Source organism: Sinohyriopsis cumingii, chromosome 3 (genome assembly GCF_028554795.1).
Source record: "Sinohyriopsis cumingii isolate HCF-2022 chromosome 3, ASM2855479v2, whole genome shotgun sequence".
Classification (NCBI taxonomy): Eukaryota; Metazoa; Mollusca; class Bivalvia; order Unionida; family Unionidae; genus Sinohyriopsis; species Sinohyriopsis cumingii.
This window is the reverse complement of record NC_142963.1, coordinates 83,412,787-83,439,634: the sequence shown is the minus strand read 5'-3', so window position 1 is coordinate 83,439,634 and position 26,848 is coordinate 83,412,787. Positions and strand designations below refer to the sequence as shown.

Below are 26,848 nucleotides of genomic sequence, written 5' to 3'. Positions count from 1 at the left end.
GCTAACAACAAGCACATGCCGATTATTGACCTGAGCTGGCTCAGCCAATATATTTCATCAAAAATGTTCATAATGGAGATGGCTCAGTTGATTAGATTCTCCATCAGTAGAGATGACTTGGCAATAACTCTCACACTGACTGATGAATACTTCACTCCATGGACTATCTCCAAGATTCTAAATTACATCATTACCCCGGGGCCCCGAGTGGTATAAAGTGCTCTCCGTTTCGGATCATTGCCATCTTACCTCAGTCTGCGTGGGTTTGAATCTCGGATTCGGCAAATGTGGGTATGTGAGAAAGCTTGCCAATAGCTTCTCAGGGGTTGGTGGTTCTCTCCAGGGTTTTCCTGGGTCTTCCTCCACCATTAATACTGGCTGCCGTGTATAGCCTGTCGTGTGATGAAAAATGGCATTAAACCCTACAACAACAACAACAACAACAACATCATTACCCTGCTTTGGTCAACTTCACTCACAGCAATGGTGGCCTTTTCTGGATGACATCCTCCAGAAACATATGTTAAATTCTATTCTAAGCAAAGACAACGATGAGCTCCTATCACTTCCTGATCAACTGGGAAAAGTCTTACTTCTGTCTGTCCCAGAGTTTTTTCTGCCTCATTATGGAATATATAATCAATCTCAACCTCATATAACTATCTCACATTCAAGTGATGCATATCATGAAATTCACTGAGCCCACTTTCAATGGAAAGTGGTTCACTGTGAGAGTGTTTGCAATTCCTCAGATTAATCAGTAGTGCAGAGGACCTGATACCACTAGGTTATCTTTTAATGTGCTTTACAAATGACATTGTTAGCTCATTATTGCCCCTTTTCCAGTACATTAAATCCAAGGTTCAGAATCACATACAGGATAATATCATTTTTACAGCAGTGGTGCAACTTTGATTGGCTCATGACAGGGATTCCTTTTAGAAGAGCTCCAACCAGAAGCTACAATAAGTACAAGACATCAGTATGCATGGTTAGGAAGCCCACCGGTTGCTTGTGCTTTGAGACAGCCAGTAGCATGTGGGGATTACAGGATATGTCTCTCCATATCACCCTTCTTTAAATGAGGGCCATAAGCAATGCCTTTCATTTCTGGAAAGACTACTCTTCTGCAAAGTTGTCTTACTTACATGTCAGACAAGGTGTGGTAATCAGTCTCCTTAAGCAGTTCATGCATAGTTGATCCCAACTTTACATCACTGTTCAAATTTATATTCACAGCAGACTCAATATTCTGACCAATACTAGGTCAAGGAAACTTTACATCACTGTTCAAATCATATTCACAGCAGACTCAATATTCTGACCAATACTATGTCAAGGAAAGTTTACATCACTGTTCAAATCATATTCACAGCAGACTCAATATTCTGACCAATACTATGTCAAGGAAAGCTCAGATCATTCATACCAAATGAATTGTTCATCAATTGGTCTTTCATCAGATTTGCACATTTTGGTGGCAACTATTGATTAACCTTTCTGCAACAAGGTGGAACCACAAACTGTCCACCTTTGCTTCTCCAGTCCTGGACCCAGCAGCTTGGGCTGTGGTCGTATTTTCAATCAGTTGTTAGTGTTTGTGGGCCTTTGCTTACCCGCCTTTTGTCCTAGTACCAAGAATAAATAAGAAATTAAGGGGTCAAAATTGGAAACTAATTCAGATTGCCCCGTTAAGATGGGACAAGTCCTGGGTCAACAATCTAATTAATCTGGTGATTGATCTACCCAGGAAATTTCCAGCAAAGCTGAATCTTTTCCAACAACTGTGGTCACATCCCTGTTGAGACTCACTCCTCCTTCATGTCTAGCTCTTGTCAGGAGGGCCCTGCAAAGGAAAGAATTCCAGTCTTTGATGAGGGAGAAAATCTCACAAGCAAGAAGGCCTTCCACTTGAAGACCTATGATGGAAAGTACCATATATTCAGGGACTGATGCAAAGACTTTAACATCATCCCTTGAGTGCCTCAATCTTATAACTGACTGAATTATTTTATCTGGTTTCATGAGAAAAATTTGGCCGACATTACCATCAAAGGCTACCATTCTGTGTTATCCAACACATTCCAGTATCATGGCAAATGAGTTAATGGTTATAATAAATTTCTATTAGACCTTTTTGCCAATTTTGATTTGAATAGACAAAAGTCCATCACCCTGTTTCCAAAATGGATTCTCTTTTGGGTCCTGACATGGCTCAGTTGAGACAGATTCAAGCCTTTAGCCAGGGCCCTGAAGAAGCTAATATCAAACTCAGCTTAGTTTTATGATAGCTTTGGCACTGCTTTGTAGGATGAGTGAGTTTCATGAGCTTTCAGCAGACCTGAACTATTATATATCCAATATCTATTTTTAAATGACAATAATTGTCACATGATACTTTACTGTCGGCTGTGCTATGTCTATGACAGACTGCCAATCCTTACAATTTTACCGTAAGTCTTATGGAAATGACCCTTAAAATATGTACTTAGGGAGTACTTAGGGAATAAAAGCACAAATTATGGAAATACATTGCCTTGCAGTAAAATCTGGTTACTGGCTTGTCCATTTTGATTCAGATCCAGATTACATATTAGATTCAATGGAGTTGGTCAGGGAACCAGACTAACTATACAGGAGTACCTCATATACTTTAAACTGCATGTATTTTGGGATGCAAAATGTCTGCATGAACAAGCTGCTGCTTGTTTTTAAAAAATGGAATCCAACAAGTGATACATTTTCAGGGCTGAAGAGACAGTACACCCATTGACAAGGTTTAATAGTATAGAAGAATAAAAAGGAATATTCAGATTCTTGGAGAAAAAAGCTGAAGGGCAACAGTTATGTTTAGTGGAATTCATGTGTTGATTTGAGTATGTCACATGGTGGGAAAGATGATTGACATTGCCACAGCCCATGTGAAATTGAAATTTTTTAAGGATTACATCAAGTTGAGAGAAAGCAAGAAGTCAGTGAAGTCCATAAGGTTTGGAACTGCAGTTTGTGAAACTTTACTGGAGGTAATTAAGGTCCAAGTTAATTGTGCAAACTTTTTAGTTGAACATAATGTTTGCCATTGCTGCATCAGTTTTGAATCCCACCTATGGACTTTTAAATGCATGTTTTCCAGCTTAACAATAGCAGTACATATTTTATTACATGTTACTGAAAACCAGTCTAACTTAGGGAAAAAATATCAATAGCCCTACTGAGAAGGTCTTGTTAGGGTTGACAGGTATGTAATACTATGATATTAGAGTGGATTATCTTTCATGTGGGCAATTCCAGCCATCATCCTTAGAAGGATGCTCAGGTTATAGGCAGAATGTTTGGCTTTCCCTTCTCCTGTTACCATTTCTGCTAATGTTAATGTGATTGTGACACATATGAAGAAGAAGGCAAATTTTCTAAGTAAATTATATTTCTCTGCAAGTACTTACTCAATCACATTACTTTAAACTCCAACCTCCATGTGATCCCTCTCTCAGGTTAAAACTAACAACACAGCACTAAGGGGAGGTAATGGGTAAGGGTTATTGCCTATTGTCTATATGATTTTAGACAAATAAGATGTTTTTAAGTCTTTTTTTGAAGGTCTGGATCTGAGAGGTAATAAGCTTAGAATCCTAATGTTGATGTGATCAGTTAAGTATTTTTGGAGAAACATACTTTACTTAGAAGGGATGCATTTCCAAGGTACTGGTTGTAATCCTAGGTATTATGATCAGGTAAGTATTATTTAAAGGACATATTTTACTCCAGATTTTTTTATTTTAATTTGGCACAAATCAGAATAACTTCACATAAATGAAGTTTGAAAATTTCAGAGTTGTGGTGACAGTTATGTGCCTGAAGACAAATTCATTTGTGAATGTGTTTGTGTGACGCTTTATATTAAGGTGATATTTAGAATGAACATTAAGAGCACACTTTACATAAAGAAATCTAAGATTAGCTAACTTGGATAAATGAAGGGCTGTTTTATATATTACATTTTAGCCTAGCAATTGAGCCCATGTACCCACAGATGTGTATTAAACAGTCAGTGATGGTAGAACCTTGGGATGAGACCCACATTACACCCACTCACCTGGCCAGTATTCTGCTCAATATTCCATGTCCACTGATCTTCAGGAGGAATGACAATACGAGTGTTATCCATCTGATTGCTGAGGTCAGTACACAAACATGTGGACAGACAGATATGTATAGAGACAGAGCTATAAGACACGTTTTTTATTTCATTATATACTTCTTGTATGAAATATCAGCCGTTAAAAGCCAAAAGCATTTAAACTTCTCCTTTGGTAATAGTAGAATGTTGCTATAGTGAGTTTTTTTTACTCCCAATCCCACTGACAATTCTGTTTTGAGAAGTATGATTTTCAGTAAAGAAAAAGAAACAAACACCATCTCAATATATGATAGTAATATGTAGCATGTATAAACGGTATAGAGTCCTGCTTAGATCTTATACAAAACTATCCTTGGGATAGTTTGTATGGTTAATTGGCACAGAGTCAATTTAAAAACAAGATGGTCAGGTATAAAGAACCACCATTTCATGCATTATTTAATTGACTGACAATAGCTAGGATGATTTTTCAAGTCTTTTGAAGGCTGCTGTGGAGGAGCCAGTTATACTAATTTGCATAGGTAAAGTTTGCAAAGTGGAACAGCCCATTTCATTATAAGTTAATAGGTAACAAAAGATATATGTGATGAAGAACAAAAGTTATTACACATCATTGCCAAGAACAAGAATGTTTAAGCCGTCAGTATTAAAAATTATTAACAAGTTTGTGAGCAGCAATAACATTTCTTGGAAGTTGGATTTTACTCCATGTATAGAGCACAAAGCATGATTATTTCAGTTGTTGGAAAAGTGTTCAAGTGTGATTCATTTTTGAAGGCAAACTGTCAGATTTAGGTAACAGCAAGCTTAAGTATAGCAAGCAAGGCCCAGCCAAACTAAAGTTCAGAACTCCTTGTTGACGGAGTTTGACTTGGTAAAGCACAATAGTAACAGGAGGTATTTAATTCTTTGCACATAATGCAAACAGCATATCTACATAAGTCATTCTGGAGTGTACAACTCCAGTGAAACAGCAGCACCACCTGAATGTAACTGCTGGACAAACTAAAACATATCTGACATACTGAATTGAATATTCTGATTAGTTCTGTATAAATATTCATTATCTTAATCTTGTTAAAATACCAAATCAAGCTTTTCAAGATTTTTTTGCTGTGGAAAAGATCGATTGAAAGACAGTAATAAGCACATGCTCATGTTAGCATAGTTAATTTGTGTTGACAAAGTGCTAACTGGACAGAGACATTGCCGTATTGCCTCTAAAGCTCCTATTAAAGTTGAAAATATTGTTATCTCCCCCTTCCCCTCCCCCCCAAATGAAATGGTCAGTCCTAAAGTTTATATATATATATACATATACATATATATGTATATATATATATATATATATATATATATATATATATATATATATATATATATATATATATATATATATATATATATATTCTTTTTCTATAGAGACAAGCAATTCTCGTGGTTATACTGCATTGGATAAATTTCTGACAATGCTAATGTTATATTTATCAAGTTCTGACCCTGATTTGCTCAGAGACTGTAGCAGAGAACTCTGATAAACAGTATAATCCAGTCTCTAATGAGTGCAGAGAATAACACTGGCATTACCTTGAAAACCCCATCTCAGTTATTGTGCCACAAAGATGGCATCTCATATCTCATTCCACCTAATTTTTGCTATACAATGCATTTTAAAGACACGAACTTGGTGTGTTTTTTTTATTATATGAACATTTGCAAATATGTGTATGTTGTGATAATATTTGACATTGCCAAGTCTTACAACTTACAACTTTTCTATTCATTGTAAGTGTATTAAATGCATTAAAGAAATCAGGCAAGTTGTTTTCTTTTATTCAGATTTGAATTTCTAATCATTTTCTTTAGGCTTATATGAAAAGATAGCATATTCTTTATTGGATTATGTCACTTTTGGGGGGAGTTGCATGCACTGATGACCCACCCACCCCTTCCTCACCTCTGATGTCAAACCACACTTTTTGAGGCTCATAAAAATCCCAGTGCTGTCTGGGAATATGGCTGTATGCTATTTACATAATTTACAAGTTCTCTGTGTAATAATTGCACATTTTTAATGTTAAAGCTTGTCAGTGCTATTCGGATAGTTGTTAAAATTCGTATGCAGATAGACAGGTGAAAATATAGGAACATGTACTTTTAAAATAGTATTGGCATAATGCCAGTTCTTGTCAGTAATACAAAAATTATTTCACTTCTCAGATTCAGTTTTCAGCACATTTTAAATACTTTAACGTTAAAATCAGCTTACTTTGCCTTAAAGAAACTCACCCAAATCAGTCTGTTGTGACTAGCTTGTTATCTGTGCTGTTTCTGAAAGTAACCTGATCAAAGCAGAGGTCACACTACTGAACCAGCTGAACCAGTACTTGTTATCCATCCACAAAGCACTGTAATATATTTGAGTCATTTGTTTTGTTTCAGCAAGTAAACTTGTCTGACCATAGGACCATGTGAGCTTTTCATATGGCCCTGCATCTCTTATGCATAATGCACCATCCACCAGCCACCCATCATAATTACATGTTATATGTGATATCATTGTAGCAATAATCATTTTAAGCTGTACCATTGATTAGAAATGACATTGCTCCTTGCATCAGTGGCTGTTCATACTTTCAAAGACAGAAGGATCTGAAAATAATCTTAAGTCACTGTTATCCATGAAATAAATGAATTTGCTATACATAAGGTGTTGTTTATCAAGTCTTAATGCATATATATTTACCCATAAACAACATGTATAATATAATAACTAGTAATAATACCCTTGTTTTTCTTGTATTGCACATACTCAAACTTGGCATGGTTTTCCTTCTGCAAAGTATTATATAAACATGATGGACTCATTGGGATTCAGGTCCACCATTTGAACAAAACATCTACAAGTTGATAATAATTATTGCCCTAAAAGTAAAGGTTAAGAGAACACACATGTAATTCAGCTCACAAAATCTGTGCTTTTTGAGACCCATGGCAAGAACTAGTTGCTAATGAGAATTGGTTGGACATCAGTCTGCTTCTGTCATATTACTAATAAAATACTGTTGCTGTACATGGAGATATATTTGTCAAGTTGGTCCACTGTATTGATCATTTTATGGCCTTTTGGCAGTAAAAGAAGCAAATAGCAGTTCAAACATGTCTCTGTCTTTGGGTATATTGTGCTTTATTCTCCATAATGAAAAAAACAGAGTCCCAGTCAAAACATTGAGATGAGATTCTCCAGTATTGAAGTTCCCAACATCTATTCCAGGCCAGGACACACCTGATGTTGATGCGGAACTGTTTCTACTTCATGTTATGTTGTCATCTGTCAGTCAGCCTTGTCCAGCTGCTATCTAGCATGTTGCTGTTGCCAGTGGTGATAGATGCACAGCATCTTCTGTGGTTACTGCTGGTCATTATCCCCATGCTGAGCCTTTCGATGATGGGTAACACAGTGGACCCCAGGATCATGGGTGCTGCTACTGGCAAAAACAAGGACCATATATCTACAGAGGTGACACACATAATATATTGCCCAATCTATGGTGCATTTTAAACTGTAAATAATGTACACCCAGATACATATGTGTGTAGGTGTGTTTGTTTCATTTAAAAGCAACTAAAAACATTTAGTCTTTTTTGTTAAAGCATTTTCTAATCAGACTTCTTTCACTTCGTGGACTTCTCAGTTATGTCTGGTTGCATTTTTATACATGTTCCTATAGTACTTGTACCAATCTACACTTTTTACTTACAAATGATTCGACCCTTATAAACTTGTGTAGTTTGTTGTGGCAGATCTGGGTTTACATTGTTTACATTTGAGTGTGTGATATTCTTTAGTAGATATGGTATTTATTTTCCTTCAACTTATTACCTGTTGACATTAAAGTTTACAAACAAGTTTTCAAACAAGTGCAGATATATGGTGAATGCTTTTTGTCAGGCAGAGAAAGATTTAAAGAATTTGTGATTGAATGCTACAAGATGAAGAATAAGAAACTGTCATAAAGAACATTATTTTGGGATTGTTCTTATAATTAGAATTGTGATGAACTCTTATGTAAGAAAAAAACATGTTCTGTATGTGTTCAGTCTGTTACAGAAAGAAAGCTGGACAATAATCATGGCATTTAAACGTTCTTCTTACTCAGTAACATTGAAATGGTAGACAAAAAGTTCAATTCATTTTTCTGTCTTTAAGGTGGAAAATATATTTATTCTTTTACTCCCACTATAAGGCAGAGGGTATTATGTCATAATAGCAATTCCTCCAGAGGGTATCGTGTCATAATTGTAGTTAGTCAAGAGAGTATCACATCATAAACGCAGAGAGTATCATGTCATAACTGCAGAGAGAATCATCATGCAGTCCATACAGGGGGTATTTTTTTCATAATTACAGTTCATTCCATGCATAATTATGCCCATTTTTGATTTTTCACATTTCACAGTACAATCTTTTATACACAATGACCTAAACTAGTTCATAAATGCTCATGAAACTTCATAAACAGCCCACACATGGGACAGAAAGCAAAACTTGGTTTTGGGGTCACAAAAAAGTCAGAAGTTAAGCTGGATCTTGTACAAGCAAGAGGAGTAATTTCTGTAAATTAATCTAAACTACAAACCACATGATTGCATCAAACATTGTGGATATCTTTCTGTTATATATTTGGGTGTAAAGTTTAAAGGTCAAGGTCACAGTGAACCTAGGAAGGAAAATATGGTTTATAATTTCTTTTTTTATATCTCTGATAAATAATGTTTCAAGGGACTTGTAAGGGTAAGGAAGGAACCTATTACCTTTTGGATCAGAAAGTAAAGATCAGGATCTTGTATCAAAGATTAAATTGGTCTGTTTGTCAAGTTCAGCTCCAAATAACTACAGCAACCTTCATCTATGGCTTGAAGAAAGTAAAGTTGTTTTATAGAGGGATCAGAGAATAAAGTCATGAGTGTAATGTAGCATTAATGGGTACAAACTCGAAGGCAAGTTGAACTTTTTCTTTTAATTAGTATGTGATATCACCAGGATCTGCTGGTATCACATAATAATACATAATAATGATGAATTAGTTATGGGAATACTTTTTATAGTGTAACAGTGATGAGGTGCCACAAATATTTATTCATCTAATGTTATTTCTGGATATACAATGTTTACATTCTGATTAATGTGATTATATTGGATTTCGTTATTGTCAGTAATTTCAATCCTTCATTCTGAGAATTATTTGATAAACTTGATCACATTGATGTTGAAATTTATCAGTTTTTTGGACTGAAGCATTTATTTAATGGTACTATTCAAATTGGATGCAGTTGATATGAAAATAATGGCCTTTGATCTTCACATAATAATTAGTGGTTACTTTAGTATGTTTTTAAATGCTGCCAAAAAGAATGTTGGGTTTTTGTTGTTGTACAAATTTAAAATTTTAATAATTATTTGAATAATACACTTGTTTCTAGTTTTTATAGCACTGTTAATTTGGTTGGTTGGAGTCATTCTTGTGACGTTATAAAGTGATATGGAATCTGAAAATTTTAGTAGGTTATACAGATGTCTGTATCATATTGTTGGAAAGAGAGTACTTGGAGCTATGTAACATTTTTTTTGGAATATAATAACATAATATAGTATTTAAACTTCTGTTACCAGGTGCTGCTACAGTTTATAGTATATTTCCTGATCCGATTTCTGCCCCCTACCTGTGTAGCCCTGCTGTGCTATGGCTTGACTCTGCATTCCTTCTGCCTGGCAGACAAGACCAACAGCACTAACTGCAGTCTCTACAGCTTCACGCAAGTTAAAATTTTTGTTCTTTAGTAAATTAATTAACAAGCTCTAACAATTCAGACAATTTACTCTTACCCTGATGTCTCTGAACTATTCTTAGACTTTCATGGAATTGTACAAGGCTGTCTTATGCATATCCAGTACACGTACAGATATGCCCACTCCATATACAGATATGCCCATTACATCCATGGACTAGATTGATTTGCATTTCGCTTGGGTGTAGTACATGCACAACCATGAATTGCAGTAATGAAGGGAGGTGGCTGGTAAATGGTTGTAAAATATATAAAGAATACAGCATTAAAAATAGGTAGCTGGTAGATGTTGGTAAATATAAATGTATAATGAATACAGTATTAAAGAGAGGTGGCTGGTAAAAGAAGTTGGTAAATGTATTGTAGTTATTTCACAATATGTACATAAATAAATGCAAAGAAAATAATGTTTCTTTTATAGAAAATTTTGGATAGATCTAAAACTAAGTTTTGAAATCTACATCTGTGTACTAAAACCTTTATGGATATTTATTCATTCATTGTCAGGTTTTAAATCAGAAACTTCAGATTAAATATCTGCTTATCAGTTAAATAGTATTCAGACAGTATTTTTAGGATTCTGTGAGATCAAGTCAAGTGTTTCTTACAGATCTTGTTCAAATAATGATGTATGATACAGTTTAATATAAATAGGAAATATAATAATAATGATAGTAATAATAATAAGCGCAGGTTTGAATATAGAGCAAATGAATGTTTCTCAAGGCTCTTTCCTATAGTTATTTGTTATATTGTAAAGCTGTTTAGTGTTTCTCAAGGCTTTGTACATATGCTGTTATTTTTTGTTACAGCCATTTAGTGTTTCTCAAGGCTCTGTTGAAATTAACTTATATGAATTTAATGAAGTTAGCCAATGTTCCAAAAAGTCTATCACTAAACAATAATTTTAATATAACATCTGAACATTAAACTTTGACATTGATAAATGTTAATATCCTCTTCTGTCACAAAAGCTGTTACTTACATTACTTATGTTTGTCCAACTGCACACAAACCCTGTGATATAAAATCAATGAGTTGTTATTTGGAAGTGATGCACCCGATATTTGAGTCTTGAAATTTTAATACCATACAAGTCCTTGATTTAATAAACCACATGAAACTTAAATCTGAGTCTGCATTTCATCATTTGTCCCATTCTTATTGTAAGGGTTACCCATTTCATCAGAGAATCAGAGACTGCTTGGAGTTACGGTCTAAGTTTAATTGGGCCTTTACTCTAATGAGAGTTTATCAGCCATAGAGAACATAGGGAGTCACTGAGTTCACCGGAAGTTTAATGGCTAACGATACCCCATAACAGTATAAAGAATACAGTATTAAAGAGAAGTGGCCAGTTGATGTTGGAAAAAATATTCAAAGAAAACAGTAAGAAGAAAAACCAGAAATGAAACAAAGAATTCTGCTGAGAAAGATGACTCATTTGGGAGGGTGTACTGTATATATTACATACATATATTACATAGGACCTGTTGACCTGTATGTAACCAGAAAAGTTGATAGATTATTTACTGGTATTTCAATCTTATTATTATTGTGAAATGTTCCATATTTGATTGTGTAACTCTTGATTGCCAACCCAGCTGTGAACAATTTGACTCTGGTCTTTGGTCACAAACAATGTCATCAGATCAGGGTCTATACTGTTGGTACATATGAACACAAATCTGCTGGTTCGTTATACATCAGTAGATTATTAGGGTGTACACAATTAATTCTTCATATGATGGACCATGATCTGCTAGTTCAATATATAACAACCAATCAGGACCTATACAGTTAATTCTTCATACAATGGACCCTTATCTGCCAGTTCATTATATAAAAGCAGATCAGAACTACATTCTAAATTCAACACAGGATGACACTGATTGGCCAGTTCATTAAATAACAGCAGATTAGAAACCACACTGTTAATTCACCACAGAATTGACTCTGATATACCAGGTCATTATGTAACAACAGGTCAGGGACTACACTATACATTCTACATAGGATAGACCCTGATCTGCCAGTTCATTATATAATAACAGGTCAGGGACTACAGTATAAATCCTATATAGGATGGACCCTGATCTTCCATGTCATATTATAATTACATATCAAAGACTACACTATAAATTCTACATAGGATAGACTCTGATCTGCCAGTTCATTATATAACAACAGATAGGGACTACACTATAAATCCTGTATAGGATGGTCCCTGATCTGCCAGGTCATTATACAATAACATATCAAAGACTACACTATAAATTCTACATAGGATGGACCCTGATCTGCCAGTTCATTACATAACAACATATCAAAGAACTACACTAATAATTCTGTATAGGATGGACCCTGATCTGCCAGTTCTTTATATAACAACAGATCAGGGACTACACTATAAATCCTATATAGGATGGTCCCTGATCTGCCAGGTCATTATATAATAACATATCAAAGACTACACTATAAATTCTACATGGGATGGACCCTGATCTGTCAGTTCATTACACTGGTCAACAGTGAAATCATTACTGACTTGAAAAGGCCCTAATCTGTAGTATTTTGGTGTGCCGAACACGAATATAACCGTGAAAAATTTGTATTGGCTCTCGTTTTGAAGATATTCATATACCTCATTTTCTATGTTTCACTGTGTAAATTTCTCCAGTAGGACTGCAGCAACATCCGGAATAATGATGTAACATTGCATAATACCATCATGCTCACATCATCCACAGTTGATTGCATCATTTTCTGATGCAGTGCAATACTAATGCCATGCGGCTGCTGAAGTAAGTTGACGTCAGCAGTGTACTATACATGTGTAGGCCTATTATACTAATGCCAGGCGGCTGCTGAAGCTGACGTAAGCAGTGTACTATATAAAGCCCAATCAGATAGGTTCAGCATTTAAAATATTTTAGACGTTGTGCGAGACAGTTCAAGCTACTGTTACATAAAACTTATTATTTTATCCATTTACGTACAATAAAGAACAGTAATGCCTCGAAAGTGTGTTAATACCGCGGACAATTTTTGCTATATTTGTGGGGAAGTGACATTTGCCAACCAGAAGAAAAGTATCAATTCTCAAGTGAAGAAGGCATATCATCTTTACTTCGGATGCAAGGTTGGTGACCAAGACAAGCCTTGGGCTCCGCATATATGCTGTGCTACATGTACAACACAGCTTTCACAGTGGTTGAATTGCAAAAGGTCATCAATGCCGTTTGCAGTCCCAATGGTGTGGAGAGAGCCAAGCAACCACCTAAATGACTGTTACTTCTGCTTGGTTCCTCCTCTTTCCGGCGGAATAACGAAGCGAAAGAAGTCGAGAATAGTCTACCCAAACATTCCGTCTGCATTGAGACCAGTTCCACATGATGAGGGACTTCCTATTCCAGAACCTCCAGCAGAATATTCTCTTGATTCATCTGACGAAGACAAAGGTGAGTCGACCTGTTCTTCTCCTGGTCCATCAGCATGCAGTGATCCAGATTTTCACTGTGGTGCATCATCAACCCCACACAGAATAACACAGGAAGAACTAAATGACCTGATTCGTGATTTGGACTTATCAAAGAACAAGGCAGAATTGCTAGGATCAAGACTCCAACAATGGAATCTTCTAGAAGAAGATGTCACAATTACTGCATATCGAAAGCGCCACCAGCAATTGGAGCCTTTCTTCAGAAAGGAAAGTAATCTGATATTCTGTTCCGATATTGAGGGCCTCGTGAATGCTTTAAAAATCACTCATGACCCACAAGAATGGAGACTATTTGTGGACTCTTCGAAACTGAGTCTCAAGGCTGTGCTTTTGCACAATGGAAACATTCTTCCATCTATTCCAGTAGCGTATGCTGTCCACATGAAAGAGACATACGATAACTTAAGGCAGCTACTGAATTCCATTGAGTATAACAAGTACAGCTGGCACCTCTGTGGTGATTTGAAGGTAGTTGCCCTTTTAATGGGACTGCAGCAAGGATATACAAAATACATGTGTTTCTTATGCGAGTGGGATAGCCGAGCAAGGGAAATGCACTACATGAGGAAGGAATGGACTCACAGGCAGAATGTAGCCATTGGAGAGAAGAATATCCAACACCCAGCTCTGGTTGAGGCTCAGAAAATCTTGCTACCACCCCTTCACATCAAACTAGGTTTGATGAAGAACTTTGTGAAAGCCATTGACCGGACTTTGCCAGCATTCCGATACCTGCATGAAAAATTCCCTCGACTCAGCGAAGCAAAGATTAAAGAGGGAGTTTTTGTGGGTCCTCAGATTCGAGAGCTTTTCAAAGATGACCGGTTCAACAACTTGCTGGAAGGTGACGCGAAACAAGCATGGAATGCTTTTCGCCTAGTTTCTACAAACTTCCTCGGAAATGTTAGGGCAGAAAACTATAAGGAACTAGTAGAAGACATGTTGATGAAGTATAAGAAACTTGGCTGCAATATGTCTCTAAAGATTCACTTCCTTCATTCCCATTTGGATTTCTTTCCTAGCAACTGTGGTATTGTTAGTGATGAACACGGCGAACGTTTTCATCAAGATATCGCAACAATGGAACAAAGATACCAGGGAAAATGGTCCACTACAATGCTGGCTGACTACTGCTGGACACTCCTCAGAGATGCTCCCGAACAGCTGTACAAGAGACAGGCGAAGAAATCTAAGATGTAGTCAATGACTTGATTTTTTATAGGTAGGCTATTACAGTTGACCTTTTACTATTGGAATGCATTTCATTATGTAAACATTAATTTCTTGCAGATTACAAAAAAACTAGAGCCAATTTTGCAATTTGACTGTCATATTCGTGTTCAGCACATAAAAATTGATAAGAATTGACTAATTTTATTTCAGTAACATGACTTTTGTAAAAATTTGTTGTCCAGTGTTACATAACAACATATCAAAGAACTACACTATTAATTCTGTATAGGATGGACCCTGATCTGCCAGTTCTTTATATAACAACAGATCAGGGACTACACTATAAATTCTACATAGGATGGACCCTGATTTTCTGCCTCATTACATAACATATCAAAGAACTACACTATTATTTCTATATAGGATGGGCCCTGATCTGCCAGTTCTTTATATAATGACAGATCAGGGACTACACTATAAATTCTACACAGGATGGACCCTGATCTGCCAGTTCATTATGTAACAGCATATCAGGGACTACACTATTAATTCTACATAGGTGGATCCTGATCTGCCAGGTCATTATATGTAAGCAGATCAGAGCACACAGTTATTTCTTTGTACAGGATGAACCCTGAGCTGACAGTTCATTATATAGCAGCAGATCAGGGACTAAACCATTAATTCTACACCAAAATGGTTCCTAACCTGCCAGTTCATTATATAACAACAGATCAGGAACTACACTATCATTTCTACGTAGGATGGATCCAGATCTGCCAGTTCATTATGCAGCAACAGTTCAGGGTTATATTATTCATTTTGCTTATGATGGGTCCAAGATCTGACATCATTTTACAACATTTGATCAGGGTCTATACTTCTTGCAGTTAAAAATGTACTATACTTGTGTGAATACAGTAGGGTTCTTAGTTTCTTTTTTATTACTGTTTAACAGGTCATACAGCCCTTCTTCAGAGAGCACATGGTATGAGAACTACTCCGGAGGGCTTGTCCTTGCTCAAAATGTCCTGATTTTTCTTCTTGTGCTATATTTCTGTAAGTATTTTAACAGTTAAGGTTGGTTAATGTGTATTTGACAAACGTTGTAAATGCAGTTGTGTTTCATTACTATAAAGTCATTAAATTTAGCTTTTTGTCAAGCTCACATTTGTAGGAAGTGAGATGTAGCAGATAGGTTTCTGGTATCTACAGTTTGTATAGGTTTTGGTTAAAGTCCTAATTGTATATATTTTGTAAACCCCATGATAGATTCTTATCTTACTTGGCTTGAATCATTGTAAAGCTAAGACAGTTCATTCTATGACATGTTTGCTTACCTTTTTTACCTTGCAAAAATCTTCAATTGCCCCTTTGACCAGAGAGTCAAGGTCATGGCATCATATGCCCCTTTGAACCAAGGTCATTGCATCATATGCTTCATTGACCACAGAGTCAAGGTCACAGCAACAAGTATTTGCAGTAGTATTTGTATTACAGTGGTCCCCCTCTTGTACAGCCACCTGTTCTGCACCGGGAAAGTGGTCTTATAAGACAGGTGGCCTTTCCAGAGGGGGACTACGTTTTTTTTAAGTATATATAATGTACGTAATAAGAGAGCTACATACTTCAAAGCATTTTCATATCTTCGATTAAAAGTAACATTGATTATTAAAAGGTTCTTCTTGTTATAATAATATACTTATTTCAACTGAATATACATTAATAGTTCTTATTCTTGATGGAAGCATGATATGCGAGCGGGTATTGTTGTCATGCACACTGTAAAACCATTCAAAAATGTCATTTAAATCTTGGTATATACATAATTCTCTTTCCATTTGCTCCATTTTCCCACTGCTGCTGAATAACATCCTTATCGGTTATGATGCTGTTTATTCAAGTCTTTTCAACATAAAATTGTTTTATTTGAGTTTTCTACATAAAATTGTTTGGCAAGTCCCCCCTCCCCACCTCACCTGATATCGTAGAGTAGAATAACCGACTTTCTTCTCCATTTACGTGATGACATGTTAATGTTTGGTAATGATTTATTCAGATGTTGCTAACTGTATGTGATTTAATTATGCAGACAAAACTTTTGTTGAGTGGACAAAATGCCTTCATAAAGGAAGCAACAAATGTGTTGTCACATGATTTTTCTGTCTTTGTCTGGTACCCTGTTTTGTTCAATTTCTGTGTGTGTGTATTAATGCACAAAATCTATTTTTAGCCTTTGCTGACCCTGTTATGATCTTGACAATTATGTCTTCTTGTAATCATCAAAGAGAAGAACTCAACAGATGTGTTAGGCCCAAAACTCTATCATAACATTGTTCCGCCCATTCCTGTAAACATCAGCTCTTATAGACAATAATATAATATTAATCTTAGTGTTACATGTACTTTACTCAACACTTCTTTCAGTAACGGAAACTTAACATTGGAAGACGTATCGATGATAGAGATAATCAGATTACTTACCTTACGTCACAATATGAATTAATCATTGGCTCTGGATACATTGGAAATAAAAAGTGGCCGCTTGTGAGGGGAACATTTTACATTTTTGTACTAATAAGCTGGCCACTGGTTGCGTTAGAGGGGTGTTTGAACACAAGTTCGTCGGTGCCAAGGGATTCTGACTGTAAGAAGTGGGTGGCTGCTGGTCATGGGGGGGTAGCGTTCTTCAAGAGGGGGACTACTGTACTTATATTGCTTAAATCCCTTGATGAATTTTCATCATATTTTGGATGAATCATTATGATAGTAAGACAATTCATTATGGACATGCACACTTGTCTTTTTGACTGTGTGGTCAAGGTCCTGGTCATGGTAAATTTGCATTAAGGTCCTGGTTTAAGTTGTTTCATTTGCTTATATCTCCTAAATCCCTTAGAGGATTTTCTTTATACTTGGGATGAGTAATTATGAAACTAAAATTATTTGCTTTACAACATGCTCACTCAACCTTTTGACCTGTGGTTCAAAGTTAAACATTTTACAGAAATGCTTTGATATGGATCGTACCATGTAAGCCATGTAAGCCTAATATTCTTGTCTAATCACATTTTACAATCTCATTGGTATTATTTTTAGCTTACATTGCCACAAGAACAAGTGGGTTTATTGAACTTCCCTGTGCAAGATTTTTGTCATCCTTTATCCATTGTCAATTGTTTGTCATCTGTCAGTTTCTCAAAAACCACAAGGGTCAATTTCAGTCACACTTGGTAGGAATGTTTTTCAGGGCATGCTCTAACAAAATGTTTGTTTTCAACTTCCTCATTTGAACAGCTGAACCAATTGTTATCAGACTTTTTAGAGTTGTTTCTCAGTACATGCTTGCTCAAAACTTTATCTAGGGTTGCTTCCCTTGTCACCTTTCTAGCAACCATATAGAAGACCTATTTTACATCTTGTCCATACTAGCTTTGTGATCACACTAGGTTTGAATGTTTGTTTGGACATACTCTATCCTAATTGTGTTCACTGTGGCTCCTCATGCTTACTTAGCAACTGGGAGAAAAACATGTTTGCTCCCATTGCATTGGCAATGGTTTCCTTAGTAGACTGGAGAAAACTTAATTTTGCTTTTATTCTAAAACGTCTGACACAGTTTTGATCAGACTTAGTAGAAGTGTTTCTTTGTACATGCACAGTCAAAATTGTGCCTGGAATAGCTCAAAAACAGCAGTGTGGTTCCATAGCAAGCATGTGAAAAACCTTCCTTTCTGTAGATCAGCTGATCCAGTTTGATAAAACCTGGTAGGAATGCTTTTAAAGATATGCATTATTGAAATTGTGTTGGGAATTGCTTCACTGGTATGACCTTCTTAGCAGCTATATGGAAAACCTATTTTTGACTTCTTGACAGTGACAGAGCCAATTTTGATCAAAGTTGATACGAATGTTTGATTGGACACGTTTTATCAAATTGTGCATGGGTTGACTGCCCTTACTACAGTGCCATCCATAGCAACTGTATTTAAAACTTATTTTCAATTTTTCCATAACAACAGATTGAACCAGTTTAAATCAAACTTGGTAGTAATGTTTATTTCGAAATTCTCTATCCAGATATCATCTTGACTGACTCCCTTTGCAATAAGGTTGAAAACTGTTTTTATATACTTGCCATAAAGCAGAGTGTATTATCCTATGATGTTGTCCTATTTCATTTTCATGCAATAATTTGGGTTCTACACCATGTACTATTACCAAAATTTGTGGATGGCTTGCACTTGTGGTAAAGGAAAAGCCACTCAGTCTCAGGGTATAGTGGTTAAAGGTTAAGGTCACTGATTGAAAGAAGAAAAATGGTCTGTGCATAATAACTTTAGTGCTACATCACAGACCTGTAATTATAGGGTCAAAGAATGATTTCTTACAATAACATCAGTTCTACATCATTACAGACCTAAAATAAACTTTCTTAATGGCCTGGATAAAGTAGAATACACTCCTACCCACTTGCATCAACATCAATTATTTTGAAAAGCCACCTATGTCAATGAAAATGATAAGTCCCAGGCCCATGCTATATTATTACTATATAATCTCTCTTATGTCAATGCCAGAATAAAAAATAAATGTACATGTCAACAAACACTGCAGTTATCTCAAAAAAGCATGATATTCATTCTCTAGTCAAAACAGAAGACCAATCTGAGTTTTTATTGATGATGGTTCATTATAATTCATAACAATTCAAAACATCACTATTTCAGCTTTTTCAGAGGAAAATTTATGTAAGCATAATTTCATCTGCCAGTATCATTGCAGTGTTGAACATCTTTTGCAAGCCAGTAACTCCAAAACTACCTGTGGGAATTTAATGAAACCTGCTACACTTCATATTATGGGAGTGGGGATTGCTTTTAGTTGTACTGGTCATAGACTGGAAGAGCTTATCGGATGATCTGTTGTCCATTATCCACCATCAATCCATCCATCTGGATTATATCTGTTCATGGCCCCACCCTAAAAGTATGTGTATGTGTGTGTGTGTGTATATATATATATATATATATATATATATATATATATATAAAATTTAAAAATATATATATTATTTTGGTACTAACAATGGATTTTATTAGTACCATTATAACTTCATGATAAGGGCATATGGAGAAATGAATATTAGAACATACACAAGACAGTACCATTATAACTTCATAATTAGTGGCATATGAAGAATCAAATCATAAAACATACACAAGACTACCATTATAACATCATAACAGAGACATATCTTGACACATCAAGACATTTATTCTTTATGTTGGTCAGCATATGTTCCTGGGTCTGTTCTTACCCCACAAGGCCCTGCATCTGGAATCAGAACTTGGAAATAATTCCTTATACATGTACCCATTTATGCATTTTCTTGGGATATAAAGGATAAGTTCTTTTTTGCATCCAGAATTGTCCTGCATATTTAACACTAGTCCCCTGAGATGTGTTCCACATATGTATTTCAATCCAAGGCACATTCCTTATTACTATATATGCCTAAAAGCCATCAATACTACATTTGCCTAAAAGCCATCAATACCACATTTACAATAAAAACATCAATACTACATTTGCCTTAAAGCCATCAATACTACATTTACATAAAAACCATCAATACTACATTTACATAAAAGCCATCAATACTACATTTACATAAAACCCATCAATACTACATTTGCCTAAAAGCCATCAATACTACATTTACATAAAAACCATCAATGCTACATTTACATAAAAACCATCAATACTACATTTGCCTAAAAGCCATCAATACTACATTTACATAAAAACCATCAATGCTACATTTACATAAAAACCATCAATACTAGATTTGCCTAAAAGCCATCAATACTACATTTGCCTAAAAGCCATCAATACTACATTTACAAAAAAAACATCAATACTACATTTCTCTTAAAGCCATCAATACTACATTTGCCTAGAAGCCATCAATACTACATTTACATAAAAGCCATCAATACTACATTTACATAAAAACCATCAATACTACATTTACATAAAAACCATCAATACTACATTTGCCTAAAAGCCATCAATACTACATTTACATAAAAGCCATCAATACTACATTTACATAAAAACCATCAATACTACATTTACCTAAAAGCCATCAATACTACATTTACATAAAAACCATCAATGCTACATTTACATAAAAACCATCAATACTACATTTGCCTAAAAGCCATCAATACTACATTTACCTAAAAGCCATCAATACTACATTTACATGAAAGCCATCAATACTATATTTACATAAAACCCATCAATACTACATTTACATAAAAGCCATCAATACTACATTCCCTAAAAGCTATCAGTGATATATTTACATAAAAGCCATCAATACTACATTTACATAAAAGCCATCAATGCTACATTTACACAAAAACCATCAATACTAGATTTGCCTAAAAGCCATAAATGCTACATTTGCCTAAAAGCCATCAATACCACATTTACAAAAACCCCATCAATACTACATTTGCCTTAAAGCCATCGATACTACATTGCCTAAAAGCCATCAATACTACATTTACATAAAAGCCATCAATACTACATTTACCTAAAAGCCATCAATGCTACATTTACATAAAAAACCATGAATACTACATTTACATAAAAGCCATCAATACTACATTTACACAAAAGCCATCAATACTACATTTACATAAAAACCATCAATACTACATTTACATAAAAGCCATCAATACTACATTTGCCTTAAAGCCATCAATACTACATTTACCTAAAAGCCATCAATACTACATTTACCTAAAAGCCATCAATACATTTACACAAAAACCATGAATACTACATTTGCCTAAAAGCCATAAATGCTACATTTGCCTAAAAGCCATCAATACCACATTTACAAAACAAACAGCAATACTACATTTGCCTAAAAGCCATCAATACTACATTTGCCTAAAAGCCATCAATACTACATTTACATAAAAGCCATCAGTACTACATTTACCTAAAAGCCATCAATACATTTACACAGAAACCATCAATACTACATTTGCCTAAAAGCCATAAATGCTACATTTGCCTAAAAGCTATCAATACCACATTTACACAAAAACCATCAATACTACATTTGTCTTAAAGCCATCAATACTACATTGCCTAAAAGCCATCAATACTACATTTACATAAAACCCATCAATACTACATTTACCTAAAAGCCATAAATGCTACATTTACATAAAACCCATCAATACTACATTTACATAAAAGCCATCAATACTACATTGCCTAAAAGCCATCAATACTACATTTACATAAAACCCATCAATACTACATTTACCTAAAAGCCATAAATGCTACATTTACATAAAACCCATCAATACTACATTTACATAAAAGCCATCAATACTACATTGCCTAAAAGCCATAAATGCTACATTTACATAAAAACCATCAATACTACATTTACCTAAAAGCCATAAATGCTACATTTACATAAAACCCATCAATACTACATTTACATAAAACCCATCAATACTACTTTGCCTAAAAGCCATCAATACTACATTGCCTAAAAGCCATAAATGCTACATTTACATAAAAGCCATCAATACTACTTTGCCTAAAAGCCATCAATACTACATTTACATAAAAGCCATCACTACTACATTTACATAAAAGCCATCAATGCTACATTTACACAAAAACCATCAATACTACATTTGCCTAAAAGCCATAAATGCTACATTTGCCTAAAAGCCATCAATACCACATTTACAAAAAAACAGCAATACTACATTTGCCTTAAAGCCATCGATACTACATTGCCTAAAAGCCATAAATACTACATTTACCTAAAAGCCATCAATACTACATTTACCTAAAAGCCATCAATGCTACATTTCCATAAAAAACCATCAATACATTTACACAAAAACCATCAATACTACATTTGCCTAAAAGCCATAAATGCTACATTTGACTAAAAGCTATCAATACCACATTTACACAAAAACCATCAATACATTTGTCTTAAAGCCATCAATACTACATTGCCTAAAAGCCATCAATACTACATTTACATAAAACCCATCAATACTACATTTGCCTAAAAGCCATAAATGCTACATTTACATAAAACCCATCAATACTACATTTACATAAAAGCCATCAATACTACGTTGCCTAAAAGCCATCAATACTACATTTACATAAAACCCATCAATACTACATTTACATAAAAGCCATCAATACTACATTGCCTAAAAGCCATCAATGATACATTTACATAAAAGCCATCAATACTACATTTACATAAAAGCCATCAATGCTACATTTACACAAAAACCATCAATACTAGATTTGCCTAAAAGCCATAAATGCTACATTTGCCTAAAAGCCATCAATACCACATTTACAAAAACCCCATCAGTACTACATTTGCCTTAAAGCCATCGATACTACATTGCCTAAAAGCCATCAATACTACATTTACATAAAAGCCATCAATACTACATTTACCTAAAAGCCATCAATGCTACATTTACATAAAAAACCATGAATACTACATTTACATAAAAGCCATCAATACTACATTTACATAAAAGCCATCAATACTACATTTACATAACAACCATCAATACTACATTTGCCTAAAAGCCATCAATACTACATTTACCTAAAAGCCATCAATACTACATTTACACAAAAACCATGAATACTACATTTGCCTAAAAGCCATAAATGCTACATTTGCCTAAAATCCATCAATACTACATTTACCTAAAAGCCATCAATGCTGCATTTACATAAAAGCCATCAATACTACATTTACCTAAAAGCCATCAATACATTTACACAAAAACCATCAATACTACATTTGCCTAAAAGCCATAAATGCTACATTTGCCTAAAAGCTATCAATACCACATTTACACAAAAACCATCAATACTACATTTGTCTTAAAGCCATCAATACTACATTGCCTAAAAGCCATCAATACTACATTTACATAAAACCCATCAGTACTACATTTACATAAAAGCCATCAATACTACATTGCCTAAAAGCCATCAATGATACATTTACATAAAAGCCATCAATACTACATTTACATAAAAGCCATCAATGCTACATTTACACAAAAACCATCAATACTACATTTGCCTAAAAGCCATAAATGCTACATTTGCCTAAAAGCCATCAATACCACATTTACAAAAAAAACAGCAATACTACATTTGCCTTAAAGCCATCAATACTACATTTACATAAAAGCCATCAATACTACATTTACCTAAAAGCCATCAATACATTTACACAAAAACCATCAATACTACATTTGCCTAAAAGCCATAAATGCTACATTTGCCTAAAAGCTATCAATACCACATTTACACAAAAACCATCAATACTACATTTGTCTTAAAGCCATCAATACTACATTGCCTAAAAGCCATCAATACTACATTTACATAAAACCCATCAGTACTACATTTACATAAAAGCCATCAATACTACATTGCCTAAAAGCCATCAATGATACATTTACATAAAAGCCATCAATACTACATTTACATAAAAGCCATCAATGCTACATTTACACAAAAACCATCAATACTACATTTGCCTAAAAGCCATAAATGCTACATTTGCCTAAAAGCCATCAATACCACATTTACAAAAAAAACAGCAATACTACATTTGCCTTAAAGCCATCAATACTACATTTACATAAAAGCCATCAATACTACATTTACCTAAAAGCCATCAATACATTTACACAAAAACCATCAATACTACATTTGCCTAAAAGCCATAAATGCTACATTTGCCTAAAAGCTATCAATACCACATTTACACAAAAACCATCAATACTACATTTGTCTTAAAGCCATCAATACTACATTGCCTAAAAGCCATCAATACTACATTTACATAAAACCCATCAGTACTACATTTACATAAAAGCCATCAATACTACATTGCCTAAAAGCCATCAATGATACATTTACATAAAAGCCATCAATACTACATTTACATAAAAGCCATCAATGCTACATTTACACAAAAACCATCAATACTACATTTGCCTAAAAGCCATAAATGCTACATTTGCCTAAAAGCCATCAATACCACATTTACAAAAAAAACAGCAATACTACATTTGCCTTAAAGCCATCGATACTACATTTGCCTAAAAGCCATCAATACTACATTTACATAAAAGCCATCAATACTACATTTACATAAAACCCATCAATACTACATTTACATAAAAGCCATCAATACTACATTTGCCTTAAAGCCATCGATACTACATTTACATAAAAACCATCAATACTACATTTGCCTAAAAGCCATCAATACTACATTTGCCTAAAAGCCATCAATACTACATTTGCCTTAAAGCCATCGATACTACATTTACATAAAACCCATCAATACTACATTTACACATAAACCATCAATACTACATTTACATAAAAGCCATCAATACTACATTTACATAAAAGCCACCAATACTACATTTGCCTTAAAGCCATCGATACTACATTTACATAAAACCCATCAATACTACATTTACACAAAAACCATCAATACTACATTTACACAAAAACCATCAATACTACATTTACATAAATGCCATCAATACTACATTTACATAAAAGCCATCAATACTACATTTACATAAAACCCATCAATACTACATTTACACAAAAACCATCAATACTACATTTACATAAAAGCCATCAATACTACATTTACATAAAAGCCATCAATACTACATTTGCCTTAAAGCCATCGATACTACATTTACATAAAAGCCATCAATACTACATTTACACAAAAACCATCAATGCTACATTTACATAAAAACCATCAATACTACATTTACATAAAAGCCATCAATACTACATTTACATAAAAGCCATCAATACTACATTTGCCTTAAAGCCATCGATACTACATTTACATAAAACCCATCAATACTACATTTACACAAAAACCATCAATACTACATTTACACAAAAACCATCAATACTACATTTACATAAAAACCATCAATACTACATTTACATAAAAGCCATCAATACTACATTTACATAAAACCCATCAATACTACATTTACACAAAAGCCATCAATACTACATTTACATAAAAGCCATCAATACTACATTTGCCTTAAAGCCATTGATACTACATTTACATAAAAACCATCAATACTACATTTGCCTAAAAGCCATCAATACTACATTTGCCTTAAAGCCATCGATACTACATTTACACAAAAACCATCAATGATACATTTACATAAAAGACATCAATGCTACATTTACATAAAAGCCATCAATACTACATTTGCCTTAAAGCCACCAATACTACATTTACATAAAAACCATCAATACTACATTTGCCTAAAAGCCATCAATACTACATTTACATAAAAGCCATCAATACTACATTTACCTAAAAGCCATCAATACTACATTTACTTAAAACCCATCAATACTACATTTACCTAAAAACCATCAATGCTACAGTTACATAAAAACCATCAATACTACATTTACTTAAAACCCATCAATACTACATTTACCTAAAAGCCATCAATACTACATTTACATAAAAGCCATCAATACTACATTTACCTAAAAGCCATCAATACTACATTTACATAAAAGCCATCAATACTACATTTACTTAAAACCCATCAATACTACATTTACCTAAAAACCATCAATGCTACAGTTACATAAAAGCCATCAATACTACATTTACATAAAAGCCATCAATGTTACATTTATATAAAAGCCCTCAATGCTACATTTATATAAAAGCCCTCAATGCTACATTTACATAAAAGCCATCGATACTACATTTGCCTAAAAGCCATCAATACTACATTTACATAAAAGCCATCAATACCACATTTACATAAAAGCCATCAATACTACATTTACATAAAAACCATTAATACTACATTTACACAAAAACCATCACTTATCTATGGAAGTACAAAATTTAGATTGTAGTCAAAACATAATTTATTTTGCATTTATGACAATACATTGTATAATATAATCTACAGAAAACATTTAATTAGGTGTAATTGGTGAACAAAGGGAAACAAATTTCAAATTGGTTCTGTTAGATGTTATTTTTTATT

At 34.3% G+C, this 26,848-nt stretch overlaps 1 protein-coding gene across 1 annotated transcript in view; it reads left to right on the top strand.

Moving 5' to 3' along the window:
- The window catches only part of LOC149803214 (transmembrane protein 94-like), a 198,098-nt gene that overhangs the window by 158,520 nt on the left and 12,730 nt on the right, over positions 1 to 26,848 (top strand). The window contains exons 23-26 of the mRNA XM_089952840.1: positions 4,003 to 4,177; positions 7,413 to 7,658; positions 9,813 to 9,955; positions 15,622 to 15,722. Of these exons, the coding sequence (XP_089808966.1) occupies positions 4,003 to 4,177; positions 7,413 to 7,658; positions 9,813 to 9,955; positions 15,622 to 15,722 (665 nt within the window). The remainder of the gene's footprint in view (positions 1 to 4,002; positions 4,178 to 7,412; positions 7,659 to 9,812; positions 9,956 to 15,621; positions 15,723 to 26,848) is intronic.